The sequence below is a fragment of the Megalobrama amblycephala genome, linkage group LG15, assembly GCF_018812025.1.
Source record: "Megalobrama amblycephala isolate DHTTF-2021 linkage group LG15, ASM1881202v1, whole genome shotgun sequence".
Lineage (NCBI taxonomy): Eukaryota > Metazoa > Chordata > Actinopteri > Cypriniformes > Xenocyprididae > Megalobrama > Megalobrama amblycephala.
The window spans coordinates 19605618-19633232 of record NC_063058.1 but is presented as its reverse complement, the minus strand read 5'-3'; the positions used below and the strand labels follow the sequence as shown (position 1 = coordinate 19633232).

Here is a 27615-nt window from a genome sequence, read left to right as displayed (position 1 = left end):
CCTTGTTGTAGTCCTCCTCACTGAAGTCTTTGTTCTTCTGCATGATCTCATGTAATCGAGCTTTGACTCTCTGCTGACAGTCAGTAAGAGAGTCGCTGTCACTGTCCAGCAGTCCGTTCATGTTGGCACTCTTCACCATCTGAACGAGGATTGGAGTCAACTCTCCTTCCAGTGCTAACAGACCCTAAACACAGACATACATAAAATTGTATTATAAATTAATATGTGAAATGACCAGTAGGGGCCAAAAAGTCTGACATTACAACTCTATATTTAAACCTGGAAAGAATGAGAATATTTGAATATTCTAAAACAAAAACAAAAGAAAGTAAAATCCACCTAATAATACATAATTTATATTCAAAATATAAAATTATAATACAGTAAAAAAAAACAGTATTAAAGTAAAAAAAAGATTAAAACAAAAATAGCAGCAGAAAAGCAGCAAAAAACAGCAGAATTTTCCCTAGTGGCATTAGACTTTTAAACCCCACTGTAAATCTACTGCAGTTTATATCAATTCCATCTAAAAGCATTATGTAATACCAAAATACCCCTGCAGACAAAACCCAAACAAACCTTTGCGAATGCGGCTGCAGTCATCTGCACACGACCTTCATCAGAGGCGTAAATTTTGAGGTCATGGCGATAAGTGCTGTGCAAACGGAGAAGGCCACAACCAGGGAAGCCGGCATAGTCACCTGCAAAAGCACAGAGAAGCAGACCTTGAAATAACAATGATCACAAGAACAAAACCCCAGATGTATGTGCATATCCTGGAAAAGAAAAGGATCTGAAGATACACACACACACAAATACACAATACAGAACCACTGTTTAAAAACTATAAAGTGCTGTACAATTAACTGGCTGAAGAATTTCTTCACAAAATTCAAAATCTCAATTCATGCATTTCAATGTATCCACACTATTGAAAGCATCTGGCGATATGGGTTTAGGTGCTTCCCACTCAAGTAGCAAACAGAACTGATTTAAGATTCCAGAATGTCCATTTGCGAGAAGTGCTGTTCGGAGCACCAGAGTCACGTGATTTCAGTAAACGAGGCTTCGTTATGTCATAAGTGTTTTGAAATTTCAATGGTTCACGTGACCTTGGCAGTTTGATACACGCTCCGAACCACTGATTCGAAACAAAAGATTCGTAAAGCTTCGAAGCTTCATGAAGCAATGTGTTTTGAAATCGCCATTATTTTGTCATTTTTAAGTCATTATTTTGTTTTTTGCCGCACAAAAAGTATTCTCGTCGCTTCATAACATTAAGGTTGAACCACTGTAGTCACATGAACTGTTTTAAATATAACTTTAGTACCTTTCTGGGCATTTGAAAGTGTTAATTATCTTGCTGTAATTGGAGGCCTCACTGAGCCATCGGATTTCATCAAAAATATCTTAATTTGTGTTTCGAAAATGAACGAATGTCTTATGGGTGTGGAACGGCATGAAGGTAAATAATGAGGGTGAACTAGAGATGCACCGATTGATCGGCCAGAATCGGATCGGATCGGTCGATCAGTCTCACTTCTTACCGATTCCGAGCCGATCCGTTTTGTTGCCAGCGGCATAGGCAATAACGTCAGCTGCGCGTTCCCGCTCTCTTCTCTGTCACGGTGAAGTGACACACATCCGCGCAGGCGCCTCCTCTTTCTCGTCTCATTCGCTCCGGTTAAGCAGTGCTTGTATTGCGCATAAATTTTAGTCATTCCCGCAGGTTTCGCGGTCACACCGAAAGCGCGCGCACCACTGATCTATATAAGTGAAGCGAACAAGCCACGCTCAGTCTCAAACAGAGACAGAAGCCAAACAGACTCACAAGTACCAAAACGAGTAGCATAATGCGCTTAAACTGTCAAATACATACAAAATTATGTCAAAACCAGCGGCACAGGCAATCTTGGCGAGTATACAGATAAACACAGTCAGTTTTGAATCGTTAAATAGCTAAGAAAGTGAACCCATGTCGTGTGTAACAATATTGGGTCCGTTGAACACCGTTCATAAACTCTTAAAGGGACAGCAGTCCAATATTTCTGCTGCTGTCTGTCATGTTAATCAAAGAACAGACAAAGAAAATCACTTTCTGCTCTTGACTGAATACGTTTTATAACTTTAATGGTAAGAATTGATCTGTATTAATATTTACAATAAAGACTGAATGTGTCAGTTTACATTTGATTACTTTAATTTCTGTAGTATTTCTTATCTGAATAGAAACCCAGTTAACCTAAAAAAAACTTAGTTTCATAGCTCTCTTTATTCTATTGCATTTATTTGAGCTGTTTATATTTTATTACTGACTTTTACTTGATTTTTAATGAAAATAAAACTTTGCAATGAAGAAAAGTAGATTTTTGTTTGTATATATTGTCAATTATAGTTCTTAGAAAGAAAATCGGAATCGGCAAAAATCGGTATCGGCCGATCTCACTAACAAAAAATCGGAAATCGGAAATCGGAAAATTGCAATCGGTGCATCTCTAGGGTGAACTAACCCTTTAAGTCATAGATTGCTCAAATTATGGCACAGCAGTCTAAGAAAAGGTTGTACTGATATCACTAAAGAAATTATGGGGGGAAAGTTATATAGAAAAAATGTGTAGATTTTTAAATCTTTTTCGATTTCTAAATATAAAGTGCTGACAAAACTAACTCTGAAAACAAACTGGCTAAACTTGCTTCTAAGCAAAAAAGCTCTCAAGAACTATGATGTCTTATCTGTGTATGTCTGAGTACAACCAATGTCCATATCATGGAATCTTCCACACAATCTGTGGCAAAAGCAAAGCATGGAATGTTCCTATGCCGTCCCTCTGATTGGATTAGTTTAATGAGATGGATGTCAAGGAATTAAAATGATGAATGCGTCAAATGACTTGCATTGACCCAATATCAAGACCACACACAATCCAAAAGCTCTTCTTACCACAGTCAATTGGGGACTCACAGCCAAGGGACCTGCAGCTGTCTAGTTATCAATTGAAGGTAAAGAACAGCACATTAATCAGTAGTGAAATATACTGCTGACTCAGTGAAATTAGAAAAAATGGTTTGACTTTGTAAGTCTGTGAATTCTCACAATTAATGAGTTACATCCAATTAGGCATAGAGGGCAAATATAGTGGAATTTGAGGTTTGAGGGAATTAACTGAACTACACAAGAAAGAATCCACAGCTTGAGATATTTTGTGCTGGTGCACTAAGTTGAAGGTGTTATCTGAGGTAAAAGAAAGCATTCATTCCTCCCCGAGTCCTGCCCTTACATGCTTTTGTATGCCAGGCCCACTGATCAAACAGGTGAAACAGGTTTCTTGCCCAAAGCAATAAGTTTTGCAAAACTGCATCACTGTCCAACTACCTAAAAACAGGCACAAAGTCTGTCACAATATCTTGTCATGGTATCCAATGTATCATGATCTCATGCAAAGAGAGCACAGAGCTTCCAAAACAACTGATGACTATCTTATTTCAGATGAACACAATCAGAAATTTTTAAAAATATCCTTGCTCCTGAATGTAGTAAATGTGAGGCCATATTTTGAAGCCAAAAAATGCATCCATCCTCCAGGGGGTTAATAAATGCCTTCTAAAGTGAAGCAATGCATTTTTGTAAGAAAAATATCCATATTTAAAAAACTTTTTATAAATTCAAGTGACTTGCTTCTGGTGGACGACCGTACACATACTGCACAAGTCAACTTGCGCCAAATGAGTAACCCTTCACACGATGTATGACGCAGGATGTAGGAGTAGCGTAAGCTCAGACGCATCTTGGAACAAACTCAAGCTCCTCTTCTCTTATATCGAAATCCTCTGACATTTCCCTTTAAAAATGATCGATTTAGTCTCCTAATTCATGACCGGTGTTTTGTTTTGCTCTATCCTCTGAGCTTCCGCATTCCTCATTATGTCATGCGTTGCATCAGAGGTTACTCTTCTGCCGCAAATCGACACGTACGGCCATCTGCCAAAAGCTAGGTTTTATAGTTAATAAAGTTTTAAATATGGATATGTTTCTTACAAAAAAGCATTGCTTTGCTTCAGAAGGCCTTTATTAACCCCCTGGATTACTGTATGGATTACTTTTATTATGGATGGATGCATTTTTTGTTTCAAAATCACGCCCCCCATTCACTGCCATTTTATAGCTTGGAGGAGCAAGGGTATTTTTAAATATACCTCTGATTGTGCTCGTCTGAAAGAAGATAGTCATATACACCTAGGATGGCTTGAGGGTGAGTAAATCATGGGATAATTTTCATTTTTGGGTGTACTAACCCTTAAATAGTAGTTATATGTAATATAATAGTTATATCAAAAGTATATATATATATATATATATATATATATATATATATATATATATATATATATATATATATATAAAGCTAAAATGGCCTTCTGATATTCCTCTTCGAATCAGACTGTCATTTATCTTGATGTATGCTGTTGCATTAATTTATAGTCATTAAGAATGTTAATGATATCTGTAATACATTTAATGTTGGTTCTGTAAGGGGGTTAATCGCTGCGCTCCCTGCTCTTATCCAAGCTAGGCTGCATGGATGGGCATGGAGTTCTTGCCTAGAACAGAACCATACCGCCAATCCACACTGTAACCAAATGTTAATCATGTTTAACTCTAGTGGTTCAGACACTTAAAGGTGATACAGAGGATCTTTTCGTCGACTGAGAAACCAAAGACTGTTAGTGAGTTTTTTGAAACGAGCGCATGAGTAAGAACAACCCCCCTCCTTCACAGCTCATTTCGAGGGAACACCTCCCAAAACTCGTGCACAAGTATTGGAACACAAGTGTTTACTACCGGCATTCGCTGTGTCGTGTTAGTGGATTCATTATGTCGGACTCACCGCAGGTAACTCATAATCTGCAGTTGTTACTCCTGTCTCCTGACAAAAACATTGCATGCGACACTTGTAGTGTGGAAAGTTACTGGAGCGCGCAGCCGTGCACGTCTCTCACAAGGAACGTCATGGCAGTGATTGACAAGCCAGAGGGCCAATCGTTTACGCGATGATCGCGTAAACGATTGGCTGATGTTTTTAAGGCCCTACCTCGTGCACAGATGATGTATATTAATATTATTCCTTTCAGTGCACCTAATAAATAGTCTTTTATCAGTTAGTAAAGACAGTTTCAAGTAATATTGCAAAAATGTATAAAACAAAACATCCTCTTTAGCACCTTTAAGTCACACTTATGTCTGAATGTCACTGTATTAGATATATCAAACCAAGTGGTTTTCTTACTGTTAAGTGTGACTTCATTTTCAAAATAGTATTTGGGTCTATTGTATTTTCATCCTGTTTATTAGTAAATCTCTCTGGCTGATGCAGGCGTAGCGTTATACCTTGTCCTCCAGGGTACATGCAGCGGAAGGCTCGTCCCAGCTCCTCAGCCTGAACTCTACCTGCTGGGGTCAGCTCACCACCCCACTTCAGCACCAGCAGTAGGGATGGACCCTCCTTCAGTGCGTCTGCCATAGGTACAAAAGTTATACAACAGCAATGAAACATATATTTAAATGCATGTAATAAACACACATACCTTCCTCCTCACTGGATGCTTTGGGCTGCCCATTTGGCAGTAAGTCAGCTGCACCTTCCTGTTGATCCCAGAGAAATGGCCATACCTGAAAGACAATACATGGGGCAAGGGACATAAACATACCAGCCCCTCTTAATAAGCATTCTCCCACTGAACAACACAGACAGCACACATCGAACATAACACTGAGCTCAAACCGCTAGCAGGTGCTCTGTGGCCTCCATGTTTCTGGAAACATGTATCTGAGTGACCTTCCCAAGCTGGCAGGGGTTAATCTGTGCCATACCAGGGCTGTCTCTACAGGAATGACAGGCTTTGGGAGGAATAAAACGTGGCTTCTGCAACAGTGCCACGTTTTTAAAGTTACACAATACAGCAGAGAGTGGAGAATTCTGAATGGTTGGTCTCTACATTTTAATGACTTTTTTGTGTTCTTTTATATAAAGCAATTATATGCAGCAAGATAAATATACACTACTGTTCAAAAGTTATGGGGACCGTAAGAAAGAAATTCCTTTGAAAGAAATTAATACTTTTATTCTGAAAGAATACATTGAATTGATCAAAGGTGACAGTACAGATAATAAATGTTACAAAAGATTTCACATAAATGCTGTTCTTTAAAGGATTAGTTCACTTCAGAATTAAAATTTCCTGATAATTTACTCACCCCCACATCATCTAAGATGTTCATGTCTTTCTTTTTCAATCGAAAATAAATTAAGGTTTTTGAGGAAAATATTCCAGGATTTTTCTCCATATAGTGGACTTCAATATGCTGCCAACGGGTTAAAAGTCCAAACTGCCTTTTCAATGCAGCTTCAAAGAGCTCTACACGATCCCAGCCGAGGAATAAGGGTCTTATCTAGCGAAACAATTGGTCATTTTCTAAAAAAAATTTTTTTTTATAAAAATTATATTCTTTTTAACCACAAATGCTTTTATTGCACTAGCTCTGCGATGCGCCACGCATTATGTAATCACGTTGGAGTACCAAGCAAGTGTTTGCAAAGCGAACATGCAAAGACTAAGTAAAAAATATTAAAATATTAAACAGCACATCTGTTTTCAACATTGATCATAATAAGAAATGTTTCTTGAGCACCAAATCATCATATTAGAATGATCTGATGATCACGTGACACTGACGACTGGAGTAATGATGCTGAAAATTCAGCTTTGCATCACTGGAATAAATAACATTTTAAAATATATTCAAAAAGAAGATTTCACAATATTACTGTTTTTACTGTATATTTAATCACATAAATGCAGCCTTGCTGAGCATAAGAGACTTTTCTTTCAAAAACATTTTTAAAAAAATCTTGCCGACCCTAAAATTTTGAACAGCAGTGATAAATATTTAGGGAACAAGAAATATTCAGAAAAGGAGGCAAAAGTATCTTCACATAATTTCTTTTCAGTCACACCTTGAAGTTTTCAGGTTCAGACAAGAGATGCACAATAAATCAGTACCAGCTGTCATTTGATATTTTTATTTATTGGTATCTGGTAAGTAAATGGCCATTATTGCATATTATTATTTATTTATTTATTATATTTATATTATTATTGACAGTTTAAAGGTGCCCTAGAACGTTTTTTTTTTTAAAGATGTAATATAAGTCTAAGGTGTCTCCTGAATGTGTCTGTGAAGTTTCAGCTCAAAATACCCCATAGATTTTTTTAATTAATTTTTTTAACTGCCCATTTTGGGGCATAATTAGAAATGAGCCGACTCAGGGTGTATGGCCCTTTAAATCTCGTGCTCCACGCCCCAAGAGCTCGCGCTTGCCTTAAACAACATAAAAAAAAGTTCACACAGCTAATATAACCTTCAAAATGGATCTTTACAAAGTGTTCGTCATGCAGCATGTCTAATCGCGTAAGTATAGTGTTTATTTGGATGTTTACATTTGGTTATGAATGAGTTTGATAGTGCTCCGTGGCTAACGGCTAATGCTACACTGTTGGAGAGATTTATAAAGAATGAAGCTGTGTTTATGAATTATACAGACTGCACGTTTAAAAATGAAAATAGCGACGGCTCTTGTCTCCATGAATACAGTAAGAAATTATGGTAACTTTAACCACATTTAACAGTACATTAGCAACATGCTAACGAAACATGTAGAAAGACAATTCACAAATATCACTAAAAATATCATATTATCATGAATCATGTCAGTTATTATTGCTCCATCTGCCATTTTTCGCTATTGTTCGTGCTTGCTTACCTAGTCTAATGATTCAGCTGTGCACAGATCCAGACGTTAATACTGGCTGCCCTTGTGTAATGTCTTGAACATGCAAATATTGGGGGCGTACATATTAATGATCCCGACTGTTACGTAACAGTCGGTGTTATGTTGAGATTCGCCTGTTCTTCGGAGGTCTTTTAAACAAATGAGATTTATATAAGAAGGAGGAAACAATGGAGTTTGAAACTCAATGTATGTCATTTCCATGTACTGAACTCTTGTTATTTAACTATGCCAAGGTAAATTCAATTTTTGAATCTAGGGCACCTTTAAAACAATTGTGAATAATAAAAAAATTGTTTGTTTGTTTTTTAAACAAAATAACATTTATCAGTTATGGGTCATAATATCACAATTATTATCAATTTATCAGTATTGGCCATAATTGTAATGTTGGTGCATCCCTAGTTTAGTCTTTTTCTAATTTGATACTTTGAACTTGGTCTAAAGGTGTTCTTTTTTTATCTCATTGACCAGAAGCCAACTCTGGAGTGAATTTGCCACCATTTGCTCTGCTGCATTACATCCCAAAGCAAAGCACTTCCCCTAGCACCTGTTTCCTAGTTAATATACGACCCCGAACAACCGATAATGTGTTGATTAGGTTCCCCCATTTGAGTTCGGTGAGAGGAGTAAAGTGAGGGATCGTGAGGGATTAGAAACACTTTCAAAATGGCATGCAGATGCCACACAGAATTGCAAAAGGGATTCATCTCCAAGGTACGTTCAATTTTTGGAGCCCTCATTAAAGTGTCAGTAATTTGGACAAGATCTCAGGTTAATGAGGGTTAGAATCCACTTTGCCTGCTTTCTAAAGAGACAGGGGATTTATGGGTGCGCACTGATTATCATTCAGACTGGATTCCCTTTGGAGAGACCGGCCAGGACACAAAGAGGGAAACAGAGAGGGGACAAGAGAGAAACAAGGAATTAAGTTAAGAAACTCATCCATTTGAGGACAACTAAGGAAGCACATGAGTCAAGATCACACTACAGTCAGTTACATACAGTCAGCTGTTCATGAAATATCAAATGTTTTTCCTGACATAAGCATCCATGACGCTCAAGACAAGAAGACAGAATAGCAACGCAAGTTTAACAACAAAATCAAGTCTGACTAGGCTTGCACATAATCATATTCTATTCAAAGCATCTCCACAAAGCAAATTCATTTGAACTTCTTGCCTAAATACAGCATACTCTTGATCTAAATCTCTCACTTAAATCTCAATCTTACATCTAGGGATGCACAACATATATGTACCATATCGTTTAGCAAATCTCAAAACAAATATTCATTCATAATGTACATTTTAATGTGGTGATAAACTTTTATTTTTAATATATTTAGGCAAAACAGTACAGAATTGATATAGTTGCCATTTATCAGCATGAAAATAATTATCTGCTTCTCTGTATCAGGCAAAATTGAAATATCAGTGCATCCCTAATTACAATTGAATGTATTGAGGTTAGCAACCATTTATATAAAATATGTATTTATTATATATCACATTCTTTACCAGCCCCTACTATATATAATTATTTTCTCAATATTTATTTTTACATTCTTCCCTTCATTCTTTACTATTTTAGCTAAACTGATAGCTAAAACCATGTGTAGAAAATATGCTAACAATTACTAGATTTTTGGCCAGACCTTGTGCCCTGAGATGTGAAAAGAGAAGTAGGAATCTTCAGAGGAGTAAATGGAAGACAGAAGGAATTCAAAATATTTTAGAAATGGATCGAGATGATGGTGTGTGTATAGTAGCTTTCTATAAACACACACGGTTGGAAACTGAGGGTTGGGTATAACAGTATTATACTTATAAACTCACATCTCCAGAACCGTCTTCAGCTGTTCTAGTTTGGATTTCTTCTCCTCAATTTCACAATCATTATGTAGGACCAGCTCTGCCAACAGCTGACGAGCAATATCCAGCACTTCCTGTAAAACATCAAATAAAGTGTTCACGTTTTGATGTACAATCACAGCTGAAAATTGTCAAAGATATTAATAATACATTTTATTTATATTGCTTTTCTCAAACCCAAAGCGCTACAACACAGAGTAATAAAAAAATATGATTACAAACAATACAAGCAAGCAAAAAACCTCAAGACAATAGGCAGATTTAAAAAGATGAGTCTTCAAAGACTTTCCATTGTTGGGGATTTCTAATTTTTACATAAAACCCAACAGAAGATGCACATGACACCCCAATGAGTCTCATGTCTGCAGCATTCCAGACATAACACTACATCTCTCTTAAAAAAAAAGACAGCTCAATCCTGTTTGACCTTTGACCCTGTGGTGCAAATTCCAGGCCTTGCACAAAATAAATCATTAGGTTACAGGCAAGCCTGTTCTGAAACAATCATTGTGTACTTTCTTAAGTTGCAACTATAGAACAAGTAGCAGTTGTCATAAAAATAAATTAAATGCATAGATCACTTGAGTTTCAAAACAGACCCACCTGGAGCTGTTTTGGTTTCTTCAGCTTGAGTTTTCCGCTCTTATATCCACCGTATTTCTCGAACAAATCAAAAAACCTAAGAGAAATGGAATTGGTCATTAACAGAAGACTTCAATCATAGATATATTTCATTGTACTTTCATGGTGCCGATGGCACATACCGAGTTTCATAATGATACACTAAAGCCTTGTTTCCACCGAAAATACCCAGAACAATTTGTCCCAGGAACTTTTTTTCCCCCTAGACCTGTTGCTGTCTGCATTTCCATCGTGGTCTAAAGTACCGTAAAGATTAGTCCGGTGGCGTAGGACTGCACGCAACTTTCCAGTTCCTGCTGGATTTCGTCCTCTACATATAAGTTTAATAAAGTCTGAACCTCATCGTCGGTCCACCTGTCGTATTTTTTAAACTCCATTGTTGATTCGAATAGCAAACAACTCTTACTGCACGCACTGCAACAAACTTTTAAAAATAGTGGTTGAAATAAAATGTTGCGTGGAGTCAATCAAAGTACTGCATGAACTCAACCAATCAGTATGTTCAGTGCACAAGTCCCACCCCCAAAAGTCCCTGAACTTTGTAGAAGTACCACTAGGGCCCTATAATTTCCGCAATCACGGAATCCATTCATAAAAACGGAATTTACAATATAACGCGGAATGTCACGGAATTTGTCAAATTTTTGAATGAATTAAAAGCAGGTCAGTACACTTAAATTAAATCGCGATACAGACTAGTGTCTGTGAATATTAAACTGCAAAAAGACTATTTAAACATGAATCCTGCATGCCTGTGTGAGTCTGAAATGAATGACGCGGAAGCGCAGTTTCATTTACCTCACACCGCCTCACACACAATCGCGCGGGCGCACGCACGCTGAAGCACGTGTGACGCTCGCGGTGTTTTCGTCCTCTGTCGCCTCACTATATGAACGCACGAATTCATCTCCAGAGCTGCTCTGAAAGTCACTTCATCAGCATTTAACCGAGAAAACTACCGTCATAAACACAGAGAAACTCAAAGCTCTAGGCAAACCGTCAAAATAAAAGTTCGATTTAACTCGACAGAAACATATTACTGTTGTACAGTAGAATTTAGATAAATTAATTTAACAATAAATTATTAAAATATATTTTTAAACAATAATCTCAGTGTTTCATGTTTTAATTTTAACAGTAAAGCTCTGTTGTGCAGCACATTGTTGGACAAAAAAAGTTTAATTTCATGATTAAAAGATAAATTAAATGGTATGCGTTCATTTGATTGCCAGAAAAATTTAAATACACAATAGAACAATAGAAAAAAAATTCATAAAAATATAATTTTTAATTAATAAATATTGTTGTTTTTAAGAATTCAATTAATTAGACATGCTTTTTTATTATTAAAATGGAATTAAACCATTAAAATGGAATGGAATTTGGTAAAAATAAAATTTGAGGGGAAAGAATAAAACGTTTATCATAGGGCCCTATAAAAAAAAAATATTTTTTTTTGTTAAACTTTTATTAAATTGTTGGTAAATTGGACAAGATTCATTATTTCAATTAATCAGACATGCTTTTTGATTACTAAAATGTAATTTAACCATTAAAATGGAGTCAAAAAATAAAAAAAACGGAAAAAACTGAATCCAGAAAAATTAAAACGGAAAAAACGGAATTTGGGAAAAAATAAAACGGAATTTGGGAAAAATTAAAATGGATTTCATAGGGCCCTATACCACCTCTTGAGCAGGGACTTTCTGAGGGGGAAATTTTTACCCGGAATCATTTAGACCCTGCCCTGTGGTCAAAACACACCGAGTACCACCCCAAAGTCCCTAGTTCCTGCGGAAAGTTCCTGAGGTGAAAATGTGGCTTAATGCATTCGTTAAATATTGCAATTTATATCATAATTCTGTATTGTAGTTAGTGGCAATTTCATGTTTTGTTCAATTATAGCACCACCAAGTGACACAATCCCGCCAAGAGTGCGCCCATACATAAACTGGTGAAAATATCTAATTTTGATATTCGGTGCTTGGCTCCTAATAAACAGAACGTTATTGTGCGTTGGTGTGGATGCTAATGTAGTTATCATTATAATTATCTTTATAGTTATCGTTCTTGGTGTGAACTGGCCTTTAAGCACTCAGAACAAGAGTGACAACTGTATTTAGTTGTATTGTGAAAGCAGCCTATTAGAATCTGTCACTTACAGGGCGTTTCTGACCTCCATCTTCATCTTCTGTTTGGGCGTACGGTCGCCATGACGAATTACAGCAATAACACAACGAAGCTCCATCCTTCAAACAAGAGATGACACGTCCCGTTTCAAAAACACAACACTTATGGTAAGCATATAATTCAACTTAATTGGTTTTAATAATCCAGACTCCACAATAAAAAGATACGGGAAAGAGATCCTTAGGACAAGAGTGGTAACCCACATGGTTCCTGAGGTAGTCGGGACAATAGGGATGTCCTCTGCTTCCATGGGAATAGACCAGGGAATGTGGAACTGAGGAGCCAGCTCTCGCATTACCATGTTCCTAAGGGAAATGCATCAAATATGAGATAAAATAACCAGAAATCTTCTTATAAGATAGGAATGAGTACATCTCAGCTGAACAACGACACTATTGCCTTCTTTAGAGCTGCTTAAAGCTGAATTAACCTCATTTCATAATTTGATTAACCTTATTGCACTATTATTGAACTAGACTGAATCACACTGAACTGATTTGAGCTGAATAATTACACTATTATATTCTGTAGAGGTGCTTTATAGTTTAACTGGTTTGCTACATAAATAATGAACTTTGTCACATTCACACCGTTATTGAAGTAAACTGAATCAACATTGAACCAAACTGAGATGAATAATGACACTATTGTCTTTTTTAGAGCTTCATAACAGCTGAAATGTGTTTGTTTCATAGATAAAAAACTTTGCAACATTAATACTGTTATTTTCTTTTTACTGTGAAGCTGCTTTGAAACAATTTGTATTGTATAAAGAGCTATATAAATAAAAAAAACTTGCTATTTTGCTGGTTTTAGCTGGCCTTAACTCCCAGCCTGCCAAGTATTTAGCTGGTTTAGATGGGTGGTCAGCTGAAAAGTGACCAAAACCACTCCAAATCCAGTCATGAGACCATGCTGGGAGACCAGCAAACTAGTTTAGACAGGTTTAACATGTTTTTTCATCAAAGATGCATTTTAAATTCAAAGCTTAGTTCAGAAAAGAAAAGAAACAGAGTGTTTGTTTGATGATCAAGTGTTGAATTCAAAAAAAGGGCAAAATTGTTTGATATTCATGTGGTTATATAGTTGGAAAATGTAAAGATTGCATGACAATGAGATTTTCGAGTTACCAATGACAAGAAGACAGCAACAGGGCTTCACCTACCCCAGAACTTTGGCACAATCATCATAGTACTTCATGGAGTTCTTTACAAAGCTGAAGCCATTAACGTCACAAACAAAAGAGTGGCCATTTGCTCGGAGGAGGTCAAAACCGCAGACTGTTTGCTGGGTTGCAAAGACGTTATGAGACAAAAAACTCATTCATTATCATTCTTAACCTTTAGCTACTTAGTTTTTCTTTTGCGAGGCTTACCTTAAAGGCAAGACACACTTTTCTGGCCACAAGCTTCTCCATTGCGGTTAGCATCACAGGATAGCGGATCTCCTTCCCCTCACTGTCTCTCTCGACTTTCCCATCCAGAGCAGGAGACTTACGGGCCTCTGCATGAGCGTAATCAGGCCCTACTGTGTAAACCTACAAAATCCATCAGGAATAAACAATATATTCGGCCACCACATAGCGTCTAGACATGAGATACATAAGTACCTTAACATCTGTGCCATCAGTGGGCATGAACTCCTCGTAGATGTAAGATCCAGTCTTACGAACAGTACTTTCAGGAGAATACACACTGCTCCGACTGCCAATCTACAAGACAGATGGTATGAGCTCCAGACCAAACAAATCTAAAGTTATTAAAAGTTATCAGTGCTGTACCTTTCTAAAGAGACGCTGGCTGCCCCCACCGGCCGAGGTTGGGTAATAGATGTAGACATTGTGGTCCTCAGCGGAGACGGGCTTCTCCACAAAAGGTTTATGAAACACTTCCCCGTTCACTTCCACATGGTCCTCGCTCTCCACCAGGTTACACTCTGGTGTCGCAAAGTCAAAATGTCACAACAGTTTGCAATACAAAACGTATTTATGTACACACTATGAGGAACTTACAGGAAAAAAAACATTGTTAAATGAACAATGTTGAGCTTAACTCTAAAACACGCAGCATCGCACACACATATCTTCAAAATTATGACCAAGGTAATAACCTTTACCCTCTGGTCTGTCGGGGTCCCGGTTCAACACTGCATAGCGTGGAAGGTCAATGCCTTCTTCCTGTAGAATCCTGTACACTTCCCTCCTAAAGCCATGAACATATAGTTATGTGTCTTAGTCAACTCTCACAACAGAGGAATTATAATTATTTCAGAGGAAGATTTAACACACCTGTCTTGAATGAAATACTGCATGTTGAGGTCGTTGATAAGAAGGGGGTTTCTTAGTTTGGCATAACTCACTGCTTTGTCAAGGGGAAATCCTTCAAGATGAGAAAAAAAAAAATTGTATCCATTCACATCATTTAACATTAAAAGCTTGGTGTTGGTAATATGTTTTTGAAAGAAGCCTTTTATGCTCACCAAAGTTGCATTTTTTTTTTCTTCCCAAAAATACAGTGAAAACAGTAATATTATGAAATATTTTTACAATTTAAAACTAAATTAAAAAGTATGTAGGCTTGAGAAAGCCTAGCCGGGAAGTAGTTTTAACAGCTTTAGGTTTGAAGGTTTTAAAGGTGCCATTGAACGTTTTTTTTTCACATGATGTAATATAAGTCTAAGGTGTCCCCTGAATGTGTCTGTGAAGTTTCAGCTCAAAATACCCCATAGATTTTTTTAATTAATTTTTTTAACTGCCTATTTTGAGGCATAATTAGAAATGCGCCGATTCAGGCTGCGGCCCCTTTAAATTGCATGCTCTCTGCCCCCTCCCGAGCTCTCGACTCTATCATTGCATAAACAAAGTTCACACAGCTAATATAACTCTCAAAATGGATCTTTACAAAGTGTTCGTCATGCAGCATGTCTAATCGCGTAAGTATGGTATTTATTTGGATGTTTACATTTGATTCTGAATGAGTTTGATAGTGCCCCGTGGCTAAAGCTAACATTACACACTGTTGGAGAGATTTATAAAGAATGAAGTTGTGTTTGTGAATTATACAGACTGCAAGTGTTTAATAATTAAAATAACAACGGCTCTTATCTCCGTGAATACAGTAAGAAACGATGGTAACTTTAACCACATTTAACAGTACATTAGCAACATGCTAACGAAACATTTAGAAAGACAATTTACAAATATCACTAAAAATATCATGTAATCATGGATCATGTCAGTTATTATTGCTCCATCTGCCATTTTTTGCTATTGTCCTTGCTTGCTTACCTAGTCTGATGATTCAGCTGTGCACAGATACAGATGTTAATACTGGCTGCCCTTGTCTAATGCCTTGAACATAGGCTGGCATATGCAAATATTGGGGTCATACATATTAATGATCCCGACTGTTACGTAACAGTCGGTGTTGTGTTGAGATTCACCTGTTCTTCGGAGGTCTTTTAAACAAATGAGATTTATATAAGGAGGAGGAAACAATGGAGTTTGAGACTCACTGTATGTCATGTCCATGTACTGAACTCTTGTTATTCAACTATGCCAAGGTAAATTCAATTTTCAATTCGATGGCACCTTTAAGCTTGACATAGTTTTAAGTATTAGTTTAGTAGTTTTAAAAAAATGATAGATAGATAGATAGATAGATAGATAGATAGATAGATAGATAGATAGATAGATAGATAGATAGATAGATAGATAGATAGATAGATAGATAGATAGATAGATAGATAGATAGATAGATAGATAGATAGATAGATAGATAGATGATCCTTCAGAAATCATTCTAATAAGTTGATTTGCTGCTTAAGAAGGTCATTATTATCAATGTTAAAAACTTTGTGGAAAATGTCAGACATTTTTCCAGGATTCTTTGAGGAACAAAGTTTGAACAACAGCGTTTATTTGAAGGGAAAAAAAATCTTTTATTCATTAAAAATGCTACTGTCAAATTTTATCCCACAAGGATGCATTAAATTGATCAAAGTATTAAAAAAAAAGTTTGGGGTCAATTAGATTTTTACTAAATGATACAGTTAAAAGTTACATCTTAATTTCACTTCCATCATTTGACACACAAACCAACTCTAAAAGCCGAGGCTCAAAGAGTTTCCAATTGGTAAAAGTGACTTTATGATGCACTCATCTTATAAAATAATCATTGTGACATGTTTTGAAGGCAGAATTAATAATACTGAGACAATATGGCACAACAAGACTTCAAGCTAGTGGAACTGCATGTGAAACTGTGTGTGATGTCAGTTACCTTTGGAATGGAAGGAAATGAGGCAGTCACACAACGGCCACTTCTCCACCGGTTCATTGAGTATAACCTCCTCTGGAAAAATGACCACGGTGATGTACTCAAACTTACAGAGCCTCTCCATAATCTCAGTCATTGGTTTGGATTTTGATTTCTTCATCATGGAGCAGATCCCCACCACGATCTGGCGCTCTGACTAATAGAAGAAGACATCACATGATCATCACTTATAAAATTTTCAACAATGCTTTGATCCCCGTTTCATTGATCCCTGAGCAATTCCGTACCTGATCCTCCTCCTCATCCTCCCCGTAAGACCCTGAGATGTTCCTCATGTCTGCGTCGTCCAGTTCACTGATTTTACCAACCTCACTTCCAATCAGGAACCGAGGGAGTCCGCTGTTGCACATCCCCTGTCCGCTTGACCCTGACATTTCTGTCGAGTCTCTGTCAAACAGTCAAATTCCCAGAACACCATCTCGTGCTGAAGCTCAGTGGTGGAAACATTCGACAGATGAGGTGTGTAATTCAGTTGGATGAGGCTCCTGAAGTGACTTCAAAGCTTGGGTTGTCTTAGAAAATGATGGTGTGTTTAATCCTTACAGATTTGGTGTCATCCTTCCAAAACCAGGAATATTTTGAATTTATGCAGATTAATTTCTCTCACAAAATCTCTTCCTGTTCTTACCTGGAATAAAGTAAGATACAACACACAATATAAGTTAATATATTTATGCACAACATTTAGAGTCAGTAAGATTGTTTTAGGAATAAATTAATATTAAATTTTATTCAGACATTTATAATGTTAGAAAATCGCTGTTATTTTGATTTTTTTTTTCTAAATAAAATGCTGAAAAAAGTATCACAGTTTTCATGCTATGGCTGAATTACCACGTCAGGTGTGCTTTATTTTTCAAGTAATTCAATGGCCTTTCATCAATTATTCCTTACATATTTCATAACATTACTGTTTTACTGTATTTTTGATCAAATAAATGCAGCCTTGATGAAGATAAGAGACTTCTTTCCAACCCCAAACTTTGGATAGTATTGTATATTACAGTATGTATTGTATTTGTGGAGCATCATTAAATACTTTTGAAATTTTACATTAAATGTTAAATTCATTAAAGCGGACATATCATGAAAATCTGCCGTTTTATGTACTTAAGTGCTATAATCGGGTCCCCAGTGCATCTACCAAACCAGAAAACGTGAAAAAGGTCAACCCAGTAACTTTGTTTTAGTAAGCCTTTCTGTGAAAAAATGAGCCGCTCAGATTTTCCTCCCCTAGTGACGTTCCTACGGGATCTTATTATAATATTACTGCCCCCTAAATCTGTATGTTTCCACCCAAGGTGCCACCATTTTGTTTTCGCAAACGACAACAGTGTACCAGTGACACTGGTCCTGGAGTGCAGCTGTCCTGCATAGTTTAGCTACAACCCTGATCAAACACACTTGAATGTCTTCAGGATTACTAAAGCTACGTGAAGAAAGGCGAGTTGGGTCGGAGCAGAACTCTGCAGGACAGCAGCACTCAAGAACGTCCGTCCCTGAGCTCGTGATATGTCTCAGTTATGTAAACATTATCACTGATCTTAAAGGTGCACTAAGCGATCCTTGGTGGAGTAACTTCCTGTTGACGTTCGAAGTGTTGTCAAACAAAACAGAGGCTAGCTAGACCCTCCCTTCTCCTCCTCCTCCCCCTCCCCTCCGTGCTTCCTGAAACAGTCATGAACGCGCATTTAAAATCATTCTTGGCGGTTATTGGCTGGAGCATGTTTATTATGATTCGTGGTCCAGGCTGCACCAGTTTGTTTTTATTGCCGTTTTCGGAGCTTGTGGCGACTACAGAGACCGCGTTTTTTTACAGTGTGTTCAGGGGACAGGCAGCTAGCAGATAGTGAGGAGATGTTTGCTGTATGTGACAAAAAATGTTTTGGCCTAAAAACGCGTGACATCACTTAGAGCACCTTTAACGGCTATAATAGTAAAAATATGAGTCTCCATAAACTCCTAGGGCCCTATAATACACCTGGCACAATGCGACGCAAGGCGCAGCGCAAGTGTGTTTGCTAGTTTGCGTCCGGCGCCGTTCGCGTTTTCCCGTTCAGCGCCATGTCCTTAAATTAGTAAATGCATTTGGCCCAGTTAGTGCCCCCATGGGGGTGCTGGTCTAAAAAAGAGGTGTGTTCAGGCGCATTGCCGGCGCATTGCTATTTTAAGGAGCTGAAAATAGACTGCGCCATAGACCAACTCAAACCTGGTCTAAAGTCTAAAGTCAATGGCGCAATATTTTTTTGTTAGAGCGCGTTGGTAGAAACTGCGCCTCTGGGCGCGTCCACAGTGCGCGTTGACTTTGTTTATTACACACAGGGATGCGTATCACACAAACATGCCAAATATTAAAAACAAAAGGATTACAGTGCAAGAATATTATTGTGAGGGCTACATAAATATAAAAATGTAATGATGAATAGTCATTGCGTGTATTAGAATTAGGCTACCTATTTTCAATTCAGCCTATTACTATTACTACGAAATTGGCTAATTAATTGAACAATCGTGCCAATACACACACATATATATTAACTGACTCATCACGCGGAGCTATTTGCAAGCCCGCTTTAACTTCACGCACGAGCAGATCAGTTTCTTCGCTTGAAAAGCGCTCAGCTTTTCCGCCAACAAATTCCGCCATGTAAATAGCAATCCGCCATGGTGCGAGCGCATCTCGCTCTTAAAGGGAATGGGAGATGACACTCTGATTGGTTTATTGAACGTTTACGCCCATTACTCATTAAGAGAATAGGGACAACCCATTTCAAAAATGCGCCCCGGCGCACGGACCGTTTTTCCGTCGTTAAAATAGCAAAAGTGGATTTGGACACGCCCTGAGTGCACCTGCGCCGTGCGCTTTACACTTTGCATTTAGATCGTTAAAATAGGTCCCCTAGCATCTGAGCCACTAAGGATGGTGTTGTAATTTTATTTATGAAGGGAATGTGTCCAGATAAATTCATATACCAGTATGTGCAAGTCATTTTACACCAGACTGCTTTGCACACGAGGGTCAGTAAAACACAGGATTTGGAATTTAATTTTCAAAGATGGATCGATACCAACTGTCCATGATGCAATTTCATATAGGCTATATTTCATCATGTTTGCAAATCTTTCTGAACGTGTTTCGTTAGCATGTTGCTATTGTACTGTTAAATGTGGCTAAAGATACTATTGTTTCTTACTGTATTCACAGAGACCAGAGCCGTCGCTATTTTCATTTTAACCCAAAAAACGCTTGCAGTCTGTATAATTCATAAATGCCTCTCCATTCTTATTGAGTCTCTCCAACAGTGTGTAACTTTAGCCACATTAGCCGTGCAGAACGCTATCAAACTCATTCAGAATCGAATGTTAGCAAACATCCACAAAATACATCCAATACCTGCGTAGTCTGATATGGTGCATCACAAACAGTTTGTAATGATCCATTTGGATCCATTTTAGGCTATAACCTTATTCTAAGTGTTACCACATTTTCTTCTATATGTGTTAATTTTGCAGATGTTTTATCTGAAATAACATTCAAAAGGGTAGTAAAAAAATGGCCCAGTTTCACAGACAAGGCTTACAGGATAAAGCCTTAGTTCAATTAGATAAAATAATAATAAAAATAATGTTTGGCTTAGCAAGTACCGCTAATATAATGCTAATAAAAATTCTACAGTAGTTAAACAAGTCTTACATTTACACTTAGACTACAATTTGGGATGCGACGCCTCCAGTATGCTGACACCAAGGGAAAGAATGCACTGTTGCATACATATGCCGTTTCATATTATATTTCCATACCATGTTGATACATGCCATGCTAACTATCCCTCTAAACAAACAGTGTGCTGTAGTTCAATCCAAACTATCACTGGGCTACTTTTTTACACAATGTATAACCTCCCATCAAGCCATCCAGATATGAAATTGATATGTTCCTCGGACATATTTTGCAGTTTGTACGAATACTACAAATACCAAAGAGTTTGCATGTGACTTAGGGCCCAATAATAGCCACAGGCCCCTGGCAGAGGTGAATCTGGGGGAGGGGTGAGACTTGGATCAAATGCAGAGGTCTACGGCTTCCAAAGATAACTCATCACACTGTGGACGTGTTGACAGGGAACATTAAGTTGAGAGGAAGCCGTCTACAGCGACCCAGGGTCAGGCAAAACACACACAGAGATAAACAAACTCATAAATAAATGTTACTATCACTTACAGCTAAAGCAACTAAGGAACCAGAGTCCGATATCTTTACAAGATAATATAAAGATATAAGCCTTTTGAAAGATTTTCAACACCCTAACTTACACAACGCTGATCAGAAACAAAGATGAGGTACCAAATGCTTGCAAAAATATCTTTTGACACAGACAACACCCTTAATGTAAAATGTATTTGACATGCCTTCTTCAGTTGTGCAATCTAGATTTTGTGTTATGCAAACATGTCAAAGTAATTAAGTGTTTAAGTGCATGTTGAATACCACATACTGTGTAAATGTTTACTATGTTTCTTCATTTTTCATCCTTAAGTGGACAGTTTTCATTATGTTTATGTCTCTACAGCCTTGTTAAATGTTAAGTCATTTCTGGAATTGCAAAGAAATGCTTCTGAACACACCCCTATCTGCTATTGGTCAGACAATCAGATAGCTCCACCCCAAGCATGTGTCATTGGTTGAGTTGATGTTGCTGTGTCGGGCTGGTCTGGAATTTTGGTGGCATTTACTGACTCTCTTGTTTTTTCAAACCTGCATGCATTAACGGTAGCAGTAACGGTATTACTAACTGTCAAGAATTTTATTGTGGTTGCCGGTTTATCGAAAAAGCAGTAACCGTTGCATCCCTAGTATAATATTTGTGTTTGGACCCCACTGACTTTCATTGTATGGACAAAACCAGTTTCTTTTCCACAGAAGAAAAAGTCAAAAAGGTTTGTACTGTCCATGACGACTAAATGCCATCAGAATTTTCATTTTGGAGTGAACTGTCCCTTCAAGGCATCTGTTGTTTCCAAATCAGAGCAACTCGGTGCAAATTTCCATCTCACGTCATAGGAAACAAATCAGAGGCCAGAACGTATGAACATGCCAACATGATCCTATGATGATGAATCTAGCAGTCCAGTAGATACTTGCAGAGAGAGCCAATGACCTTTGAGATCATATCCTGCAAATTGCTCTTATTATGACTGGGAAGATTGCCACTATTTAACAGGTTATTTCTGCCATAAATCATTTATCATTAAGATATAGAGGACAACAGCAGCACTGCAACAACCTTGCAATTGCGTACCAATGACTGAACGCGATTTTTTTCATCTAATATAATCACAATATTTTCTTGTGTGTATGTGTGTTTATTTTATATATATATATATATATATATATATATATATATATATATATATATATATATATATATATATATATTTATTTAAAGGGTTAGTTCACCCAAAAATGAAAATTCTGTCATTTATTAATCACCCTCATGTTGTTCTACACCCGTAAAACCTTCGTTAATCTTCAGAACATAAATGAAGATATTTTTGTTGAAATCTGATGGCTCAGTGAGGCCTGCATAGCCAGCAATGACATTTCCTCTCTCAAGATCCATTAATGTACTAAAAACATATTTAAATCAGTTCATGTGAGTTCAGTGGTTCAATATTAATATTATAAAGCGACAAGAATATTTTTGGTGTGCCAAAAAAAAACCAAAATAACAACTTATATAGTGATGGCCGATTTCAAAACACTGCTTCATGAAGCTTCGGAGCGGTATGAATAAGCGTGTCGAATCAGCGGTTCGGAGCGTCAAAGTCACGTGATCTCAGCAGTTTGGCGGTTTGACGCGTGATCCGAATCATGATTCGACACGCTGATTCATTTATGCTCCGAAGCTTCCTGAAGCAGTGTTTTGAAATCGACCATCACTATATAAGTCGTTATTTTTTTGGCGCACCAAAAATATTCTCGCTGCTTTATAATATTAATATTGAACCACTGAACTCACATGAACTGATTTAAATATGTTTTTAGTACATTAATGGATCTTGAGAGAGGAAATGTCACTGCTGGCAATGCAGGCCTTGCTGAGCCATCGGATTTCAACAAAAATATCTTAATTTGTGTTCCGAAGATTAATGAAGGTCTTACAGGTGTAGAACGACATGAGGGTGAGTAATTAATGACATTATTTTCATTTTTGGATGAACTAACAATTAAAAGTTATGAATATTTTGGTTTGCATTTTTGGCAAAAATATGCCAAATGTAATACAATTTACCAAATCAAACCAAATTTTTCATCCATTTAAAAGGTATGAATGTTTTGGTTAGCATTTTTGTTTTGTTTATTGACAATAATAAACAAATGTTAAAGACTTTGCAGACCAAACGGTATTTTACAACATTTTGAAAAATATAATTTTTTGTTTTTTAATTTAAAGTTATGAATGTTTAAGTTTGTTCTTGATGCAAATTAAGTGCAAGAATGTGCAGATATTAATGTGAATGCTTTACTCTAATTATTAATAGATTGCACAATTATTAATAATGTATTAAAATTGAGAAACAAGCAAATGTGCTTGCATTTGCAGAATATGAAGAGTGCTAACTTGCCTAACTGGTCCAAAATGGTATATAATTAACTAGAGAGTTAATCATTAAGGCCTGGTTTCACAGACAGGGTTTAGATTAAGCCAGGATTAGGCCTTAGTTTAATTAGGACATTTAAGTAGCTTTTATAAACGTGCCTATATAAAACATTACTGATGTGCATATTAAGACAAAACAATGGCACTGACATATTTTAAGATATGACGGTGCAAGTTGCTTTCAGATAGACAGCTCAAACATGCATTTTAGTCTATGACTAGCTTAAACCTTGTCAATGAAACCGGGGTCAGAGTTCATAGTAAAAATCCTTGCTAATATACTATTATACTACTTAATAAATAAAAATCATAAACATGCTTGGGGTAGGATCAAACTAGGAACATCTGACAAAGCATACAAGCCAGTCTATCCAAAAATGAACATTTTTTTCATAATTTAGTCACCCTCATGTCATCTCAAACCCATCTGAGTTTTTTCTGTGAATCACAAAATGGAAAAAAGAGCAACTTTAACATTATGTTTAACATCCTATTACACTTCATACAAGACAGAAGGTCATACAGGAAGCAATTCTCATTTTTTGATGAACCATCACTTTAAGTGTTTCTTTGGCCATTAACTGAGATTTGATAGCATTTTCAGGGCACTTTTCAGTTTCACAGGCATGCAACTGGCATATACTGTACCAATTTCACAAATTAACCACAATGAACAAGCATGCCATGCAAGCACAGCATGATCAACAGAGTGTGGAGACTCCGCAGCTGTCAGACTGATGGCTGCATTTTAACACTGCCTTAAAAGTAGTCACAAGAGGCCAGGGAACACAGAGCCTGAATGCCATCCTGATGGTGGATGCATCCATGATGGACCAATGAGAAAAAAATGAACTGACAGCTCTTATGCATCTGTTTCTATGCAATATAACATAATGGCGAGTAAAAGGACAAGATATGGAGTTATGGACACAAAATGAGTGATTATATTGAGCAAAACGAATTATGAAATACAACATCCTGCTCTCATCGCATCAGTCGAATGACAGGTCAAACTAGTGTTGCAGCGCTCCATCACTCAACCGACTTCATATAAACTCAAGCAGCAGACTATCTCTACAAACACAAACTTTATATAGTATTAAACGATGAATAGAAACGACTGCGACATTTCAGGGTCCATACTGAAGGATACTCACTTGTTTGAAAGAGGAACTCGGCCGCGGACAGAGTTTGACTTCCTCGTCTGCTGTCAGTCAGTGTGAAACTAGAGCTCCGCCGAGTGAATTTACCTTCAGAAAACATTTGACAAGCGCTGTCTTTCGTGCTCTGGGACACCAAAACTTCACACACATGACTGCCACCTACAGGACCGGCGAAACAACGTCTTTCATTTAACCCTACAAGGCCTGACATATGAAATAATACTAAAAAAGTATGAACTATCAATCAGACGAGAGAAGACATGTGGTGAAAAAATACTATAGTAAAGAACTTGTTGTGATAATTCTATAGTTGATGTGGTTACGTAACAACTATAGTAATATAAATAAATTACCCAATACTGTACTAAGTTTTCTACAATATACACTACAGTTTACTGTAGTAAAAACTAAAGTATTTATTTATTTAACTTTATTTATTACTGTTTATCAGTTCACTATATTTAATACTACAGTATGCTTTAGCATTCATTAACAAAGTGTTGTAAATACTATACAGTATACTACAATTTACTATAGTATGGTTCAAAAACAATATAGTATTTACTATTTTTCACCTGTGTACAACAGGTTTTTCAGCAAAGTTTTGAACATGTTGATAATTTAGAGGCCTATATACTGTTTTAAATCAAACTGACAGTCCAGTCCCACCCTTAAAGGTGCCATAGAATTTAAAATTGAATTTACCTCGGCATAGTTGAATAACAAGAGTTCAGTACATGGAAAAGACATACATTGAGTTTCAAACTCCATTGCTTCCTCCTTCTTATGTAAATCTCATTTGTTTAAAAGACCTCAGAAGAACAGGCGAATCTCAACATAACACCAACTGTTACGTAACAGTCGGGATCATTAATATGTATGACCCCAATATTTGCATATGCCAGCCTATGTTCAAGGCATTACACAAGGGCAACCAGTATTAACGTCTGGATCTGTGCACAGCTGAATCATCAGACTAGGTAAGCAAGCAAGAACAATAGCGAAAGATGGCAGATGGAGCAATAATAACTGACATGATCCTTGATTACATGATATTTTTAGTGATATTTGTAAATTGTCTTTCTAAATGTTTCGTTAGCATGTTGCTAATGTACTGTTAAATGTGGTTAAAGTTACCATCGTTTCTTACTGTATTCACAGAGACAAGAGAGCCGTCGCTATTTTCATTTTTAAACACTTGCAGTCTGTATAATTCATAAACACAACTTCATTCTTTATAAATCTCTCCAACAGTGTGTAATGTTAGCTTTACATCCAAATAAATACTATACTTACATGATCCGATAGGCTGCATGACGAACACTTTGTAAAGATCCATTTGAGGGTTATATTAGCTGTGTAAACTTTGTTTAGGCACTGTATTATAGTCGAGAGCTCGGGGGGCAGGGAGGGTGCGATTTAAAGGGGCCGCAGCCTGAATCGGTGCATTTATAATGATGCCCCAAAATAGGCAGTTAAAAAAATGAATTATAAAAAATCTATAGGGTATTTTGAGCTGAAACTTCACAGACACATTCAGGGGACACCTTAGACTTATATTACATCTTGTGAAAAAACATTTTAGGGCACCTTTAAAATTACCATAGTACAGTATAGTAAATGCATAGCAAAATAATACCTTATGAGTTTGTAGTCATAAAACCCACTGGAAATACCTGAGGGAACCCATGGTGAATTGGCCTTAAACAAAAAGTAGGTTCATTCTATTCAGATTGTATTTTGTATACCAATTTTTATCTGTTATAAATATATATATTCCAAAGCAGTTCGAGTTCAGTTCAAAGACAGCAATGTCTTATTCACATCAAATACAACCTGTTCGGTCACTGCATGCCGTTACATGACAGATTTTTATGTTCTGAAGTATTACAGCGTATCAGTGTTCAGATTAATAGGAAAACACACATACACACACACACCCCACACACACACACAGTCATCCTGCTTGCTCTGGCTCCACTTAGGTGAACTGAAGTCTCTCCAGAGTCCACAGAATGTTTCCGATGCCAAAGATAAGTGTCTCTGATGGAAAAATATGAAACTAAATCATCACTGAAATGTGGACAAGTATTTATAGTGCTTTTCACATTAGATATTGTTCCAAAAATATTTCATATAAAATAGAGAAGAAAGAGATGGTTTAATTATTGTTTTTTTTAAAGAATAAAACTAAATTACTATACAATCAAATAAATAAATATAAAACCATTTAAAAGAGTAATACTATAATAAACAAACTATTACAATTTTTAGTAAATAAATAATTAAACTGTGTAAACCCTACATTAGAATGCTACACTAAAAAATGCTGGGTTAAAAACAACCCAAGTTGGGTTGAAAATGGACAAATCCAGCAATTGGGTTGTTTTAACCCAGCGGTTGGGTTAAATGTTTGCCCAACGTGCTGGATAGTTTTGTTTAACTCAAATATTGTTTAATAATTAATGTTTCTTTGCTTAAATGAACTCAAAGTATGTTGGAAATTAACTTTTTTAATATGTTTAATAAATTAACATTTTTTTAATGAATAATAATTAAACAATAAACATTAATTAAATTGCTTATTAATAAATGTTCACCTTTTGATTATTATTGTTGCCTCTAGTAATTATGTATATGATTTTTAATTTCCAACCTATTTTGGGTTCATTTTAAGCCATATAGTAATTTTTAAACAATAGATGGTCTAACATTTGACCCAACCGCTGGGTTAAAACAACCCAATCATTGAGTTTGTCCATTTTCAACCTAACTTGGGTTGTTTTTAACCCAGCATTTTTTTAGAGTGTACTATTAGTATAAATGTCAATATGTCCAATATTAACTTCATATTATTTATAATAATACAATTAAATTATTATAAAATTAAATATAAAATT

The 27615-nt window shown here is 36.6% G+C and overlaps 1 protein-coding gene across 1 annotated transcript in view; it reads right to left on the bottom strand.

Moving 5' to 3' along the window:
- Nucleotides 1-24861, bottom strand: part of ppip5k1b (diphosphoinositol pentakisphosphate kinase 1b) — a 49205-nt gene extending 24344 nt beyond the window's left edge. Inside the window, 18 exon segments of the mRNA XM_048158037.1 lie at nt 2-184; nt 580-701; nt 5387-5512; nt 5584-5622; nt 5625-5668; nt 9686-9795; nt 10325-10400; nt 12526-12612; nt 12757-12858; nt 13719-13840; nt 13929-14090; nt 14163-14264; nt 14334-14488; nt 14669-14754; nt 14841-14931; nt 16834-17026; nt 17118-17518; nt 24710-24861. Of these exon segments, the coding sequence (XP_048013994.1) occupies nt 2-184; nt 580-701; nt 5387-5512; nt 5584-5622; nt 5625-5668; nt 9686-9795; nt 10325-10400; nt 12526-12612; nt 12757-12858; nt 13719-13840; nt 13929-14090; nt 14163-14264; nt 14334-14488; nt 14669-14754; nt 14841-14931; nt 16834-17026; nt 17118-17264 (1947 nt within the window). The 5' untranslated portion in view covers nt 17265-17518; nt 24710-24861.
- Nucleotides 24862-27615: the final 2754 nt, after the last annotated feature.